Source organism: Eptatretus burgeri, chromosome 1, assembly GCF_056783735.1.
Source record: "Eptatretus burgeri isolate ZD-2024b chromosome 1, Ebu_testis_v1, whole genome shotgun sequence".
NCBI lineage: Eukaryota > Metazoa > Chordata > Myxini > Myxiniformes > Myxinidae > Eptatretus > Eptatretus burgeri.
Genome location: NC_140961.1, coordinates 16,606,589 through 16,612,702, shown reverse-complemented (window position 1 = coordinate 16,612,702; position 6,114 = coordinate 16,606,589). Strand labels below are relative to the sequence as shown.

Here is a 6,114-nt window from a genome sequence, read left to right as displayed (position 1 = left end):
CACCTGCAACCGTACCATAGAATAGCTTCTTTGGAATGTTGCTGTCTAAGTAAGGTTTTCGTACAATGTGTAATAGAACAGCATCTATATTATTAAATAATTTGGTGTGAAATTTGTTACCTCTGCCACCGAAGGTGAAGGAGGTGATGTTTTCACCCCTTTCTGTCTGTTTGTCTGACTGTGTACAGGATATCTCAAAAAGCTGTGGACGGATCCGGATGAAAATTGGTGGCCGGATCCGGATCCGACTAGTAGAATTTATAAGTGATTCTTCACCATTGAGAGATCGGGCCAAAAACGATATATTGTGACGAATTTGGCAGCCATGAGCACTCAACATTCAGGTCCTCGTAGCTCAGTTATTTCGTAAAGTAAATGTGGATAGATAGCTCCCTTTCCCCTATGTCTAATGGGAATTAAGTGTACGTGCGCTGCAAAGTTATTTTATAGATAGTATTTTTTACCCCAACAACAACAACCTTCTGCTCTCGGCATTGTCTGCGCTCTTCGCGTGCTCGCCAGCATGCGGCGTGTAGTGGGGTACCACAGTGAAAATATCGTTACACGGTGGACAAAAGCACAATTTTTTTTTCACCAAAGCATCTCCATGGTATACCTTCTCGAGAAAAAGTAAGCTCCAAAAAAATTGATGAAGGGAAGTGTAATATCTGACATCATTATGACGTCATCAGCTTATTATTATGCAATCATATTATAAAAAAAAAATCAATGACTTAGAACTAAGGTGTTAAGTGCATTTTGACATCAAAATACATGTTTCCGAGGTCAACGAATTCACTACAATTGTCATTTTTCTTCTTAGACAATGTTTAAAAGATTTATGACATCATTCTGACGTCATCCAGCAAAAGAAAAACTCGAAATAGATCCGTCGGCACATAAATTCGTTTGATTATCTAACATCCACATCTCAAGACTTTAGTTCATAATAATCTTCCAATTGAGTCACAGAATTTTAAACACCACTACAGTATTTTTTTTTCCAGTAATTTAGACTGAGCTATTTTAAGTTACACTTCATCATTATGCCATTAGCTGGTTTAATAAAGGGGTAAATGACACAAAATTAGAGATGTTGCATCAAATGAATATGCATATACATGATACAAATAATAGAGATTCTGTCCCAGTTTGTACCAGTGATTCCTTGGGATGCGAAAGAATATTAGCATGTCGGCCTACATGTTGTTGTTTCTATCATTATTTTTATTACCTTGTTAAAAACACACAGTGACAGCTCCCCCTTCCTCACGCAAGTAATTCATTGTTCAAAATAGAAACGTACAGAACTGGAATAAGTGTGATAGCTATAGTGTCGGTGATGAGCTGTAGTTGCAAGCAAGTTATTTCTGACAGTTGCAACTGCAAAGTTCTGTGCAGGGTAGACCAGCTTTCGTGCACTTGCAACGACTGACACAACCGGCTTCTGACTTGCAACCACATTTGATGAGCTCTTTGCATGCTTTAGCTGCTTCCGAGATGGTCATCCAAACAGGGACCCAGTGGTCATTCTGCATCGTCCATCCCCACCCCTCCGGGGAGGGAACCGGAGGCTGTGCCTGACGACTTGTGGTCCAGATGCCACCTTGATATACCACCCTCTTGATATGTTGGAGCAAGGCATCCGAAGTGAATAAAAATGAATTAACTTGTGAGTTCTGATGTTGCCGCCATGTACAATGTCATTTTCGATAAAATGTTACAGTTGGAATGTTCATAATTTTCATTTTAATTTCTTAGAATATTACCTACATACCAATTAATGAATACAACTAACCAAGAATCACATTTCAAGGATGGTTATGTAACTGAATATTGCCTTTGAAAACTAGTGTATAACTTCATGAAAAGTAAAGGTCGATTTCTTTATAAATAAAAAAATGAATAGAGGAGGGTAAGCCTAATAGATACCTGAGTTGGGGGGGGGGGGAGATCTTCTCCAAACTTCTCTTTTTTCTTGCAGAAGAGCTCTCTGCGTGCATCGTTTACAGAAACAAGATTGCTTGTCACGTCATGCATAAGCACTGTAAATCGTTCAAGACACTGGATATGTGCTGATGAGAGGTCGACCGGTTGAAATGGATTTTCTACAATGTGAAGGAATGCACCTGTCACATCGGGATGACATTTCCAGACCTTCCAAGCACTTATTTTCCCTTTATCAGGTCAGGTCAGGTATGGGAGCATGTGCCAGAACAGCGCGTCGCTGCGTCCACTTTCCGCCGGTACTCCAGGGGCCTCCGTCTGGCCTCCCCCCAGGCAGATGCCAGGCCCATCCCCATCTCCTTGAGATGCCGATCAACCTGCTGCAACCACGAGGCACGCGGTCGGCCCATTTTCCTCCTCCACTCAGGAGACTCCCTCACTGAGAGAATCTGGTGAGCAGGATCAGCGTCAGGAAAACGATCCACATGTCCATACAGCCGCAAGTGACGCTCACGGACCATGCAGGTAACAAATCTCATCTGAGTCTCTCTCAGCAACTGCTTGTTGGACACAAAATCTGACCAGCGATAGCCAAGGATTCTACGAAGAGACCTGGTACCAAAGGAATTAAGTCTCCGTCTCAGATCCTTGGTCAGAGTCCAAGTCTCGCATCCATAGAGCAAGACTGGAAGCACCAAGGACCTGAAGACTCGGACTCTCGTCCTCCCGCACAGGTACCGGCAGCGCCACACCCCATGATCCAGTGAATCCATGACTCCCCAGGCCTGACCCAGACGTCTATTGACCTCTGACTCACAGCCAGCAGAGACATGAATATCACTGCCAAGGTAAGTGAATCTCTCCATGACCTCAACATCCTCACCACAAACAGGCACAGAGAGGACAGCAGCATCCAAGATGTCATTGAAAGCCTGGATCTTAGTTTTGACCCGAAGAAACCCGTAATCCCAGCGGCTCGGACTCCTCATTCAGCACCTCGAGGGCCCCCAAAAGGATATCTAAAGTCTCCGCAAAGATGACTGCATCATCTGTTAAATCAAGGTCCGAGATCTTGACATTCCCAAACGATGCACCGCAGCTTGATCTTTCCGACATCCTCCCTAGAATCCAGTCCATACGAGTGCTGAAAAGTGTGGGGGCCAGTACACACCCCTGATGAACTCCAGTAACAACCGGAAATAAGTCAGAGATGGTACCACCACACTTCACAGCACTCTCAGTACCAGAGTAGAGTTCAGACATCAGATCGATCAGTTTTGGTGGCACCCCACGAAGACCAAGAATCCTCCAGAGGACATCCCAATTCACTGAATCGAACGCTTTACAGAGATCAACATAGGCTGCAAGCAGCCCCTGCCGAAACTCTCATCTGTGTTCGGTGAGGACACGAAGAGCAAGGATACGGTCAATCGTTGACCTCTTTGGTGTAAATCCTGACTGCTCTGGACGTTGGTGCTCAAGCAGATGGTGGCGAACCCTATCAAGAATTATCCGAGCAAAGACCTTGCCCGGCACAGAGAGCAGCGTCACCCCTCAGTAGTTGTTGCAGTCTTGGCGATCACCCTTCCCTTTCCAGAGAGGGACAACAAGGCCCCTCTTCCAATCAGTTGGGATGATGCCTGTGTTCCAGGCAGAGTACAAAACTGCATGCAACGACACGAGTGCAGCATTTCCACCAGCCTTGAGAAGTTCAGCATGGATGCCACAGATCCCTGGAGCTTTACCCTGTTTCAACTGGTTCACGGCAGCCCGTGTTTCCACAAGCGAAGGTGGACCACAATTGATTGGAGGGTCAGCAACAGGGATTGTAACACCATTGACGTCCAACTCGACAGCTGGTGGATCAGCCTGGTACAACCGCTCAAACGGCCCAGCGGGCCTTCACTTCAGACTCCTCTGTTAAGAGATACCACTCTCTGCTGTAATGCAGTACTCCGAGGGATGGGTTTGGATGAACGCAATGCGCGAATTCCCCTGAAAGCAGGACAAGAATCACCTGTCCACAGGTGATGCTATACCCCCTCACAGATTCCTCGCATGTAGGCCTCCTTGTCCACCCTTAGTGCACGTACAGTTTTACGCCTCAGCTCCCTGAAAAGTTCAGCTCTGCCATTCAGCCTGGCCCTGCGACTCTGGTCAATGTTGTCCAGTGTCCCTTGAGAGACAAAATTCTTCTTTGCCCTGCGGTGAGTTCCAAGACATCCACCGGCAACATCAAGGATGGTGGTTTTGAAGGTAATCCATAACTCTTCAGGACCCCCCAAAGCACGCAGACACCCCAAATGTCCACTCAGACTGTTTGCAAACTCCTCAGCTACTCTCTCATCCTTGAGCTTGCCAACATCCAGCATCGGCTGGGATGGTACCATTCTCCAGCATTTAAGGTGCAGCTTTAGAGTTGCTACAACAAGCCAGTGGTCAATATTGAGGAACTGAGCACTCCGGTAGACCCTGCAGTTCTGGATCATCCTCCAGCGACCGTCAACGAGGACATGGTCAATCTCCTTTGCCACACTGCCAGCGTTGGAATACCAAGTCCAGCGATTAGCTTATGGGCGCTGAAACCATGAACCGGCCACCCTAAGTCCATGACTACTTGCAAAGTCAAGGAACTTAGTGCTATTCTGATTCATAGTTCCTGACCCATGGGGACCAACACACACCTCATAACCATCCCGAATAATTTAAACTGAGCTATTTTAAGTTACACTTCATCATTTTGCCGTTCGCTGGTTCAATAAAGGGGTAAATGACACAAAATTAGAGATGTTGCATCAAATGAATATGCATATACATTATACAAATTGTGCTATGTTTTGCTATCCCTGTGTCGTAAGAGGCGACCAGGGTTGCGTCAGGAAGGGCATCCGGCGTAAAACCTGTGCCAAGTCAGTATGCGGATCATAACGGATGATCCGCTGTGGCGACCCCTTACGGGAGCAGCCGAAAGACGAACAACAACAACAATACATTATACAAATTATCGTGATTCTGTCCCAGTTTGTACCAGTGATTCCTTGGGATGCGAAACAATATTAGCATGTCGGCCTACATGTTGTTTTTTCAATCATTATTTTTATTACCTTGTTAAAAACACACAGTGACAGCTCCCCCTTCCTCACGAAAGTAATTCATTGTTCAAAATAGAAACGTACAGAACTGGAATAAGTGTGATAGCTATAGTGTCGGTGATGAGCTGTAGTTGCAAGCAAGTTATTTCTGACAGTTGCAACTGCAAAGTTCTGTGCAGGGTAGACCAGCTTTCGAGCACTTGCAACGACTGACACAATCGGCTTCTGACTTGCAACCACATTTGATTCGCTCTTCGCATGCTTTCGCTGCTTCTGGGATGGTCATCCAAACAGGGACCCAGTGGTCATTCTGCATTGTCCATCCACATCCACATTGTCCATTGTCCATCCATTGTCCATCCAGTCCCAATGTCCCTTTATCAAGGAAGCAAGAAGTAGTGTCACATCCTGTGAACGCATGGAAGAGGGGGTAGGGCTCAGGATTTGTCTTCTCCAAGATTCTGACAGATAGTGTTGATATTGTAATGGCAGAAATTCTGAATGCAAGCACTCCAATCTATGATGACCAGAAATTGAAAGGAAATAATGCAGAAAACCATACACAGTATAGTCGAGTCATAGGGTACTATGACTGGCATGCTTTACGATTAAAGTTTACTGTAGGCCTAACTTTGGGTGGTATGGGGCCTAATGTTACTTACATTGAACAATAGCCCAAGCCATAACGTTAGGGCCTAACGACAGTATAGTCGAGTCATAGGGTACTACGACTGGAGTGCTTTATGATTAAAGTTTACTGTAGGCCTAACTTTGGGTGAGGCCTAATGTTACTTACAGTGAACAATCGCCCTAGCTGTAACGTTAGGGCCTAACTTCTTGGCTTCGTTACTTACACGGCAGTTCAAAACACTCATAACACCCAAAATGATCGGCAAAGAAGGAACCAACTATTTGAGTGTGTTTTCTTTACATCCTAATGTCATTTCCTATACCTGTCGTAATATTTTGGTCCTCTTTGCTTTTACTGTGAATTACTACTGTCGTGATCACGGTGACTGGTAACGAATTGAAGACTAAGATACGTACCATACAGAAAAATGAGCCCACTATAAGA

General features: G+C 45.2%; 1 protein-coding gene across 1 annotated transcript; it reads right to left on the bottom strand.

The window, feature by feature from the left end:
- Positions 1 to 622: 622 nt before the first annotated feature.
- LOC147033941 (uncharacterized) lies at positions 623 to 5,723 on the bottom strand. The gene is given in 5 exon segments (XM_085847915.1): positions 623 to 1,653; positions 1,946 to 2,185; positions 5,423 to 5,469; positions 5,471 to 5,556; positions 5,702 to 5,723. Coding segments are annotated over 5 exon segments (684 nt in total). The 3' UTR covers positions 623 to 1,364.
- Between the last annotated feature and the right edge of the window lie 391 nt (positions 5,724 to 6,114).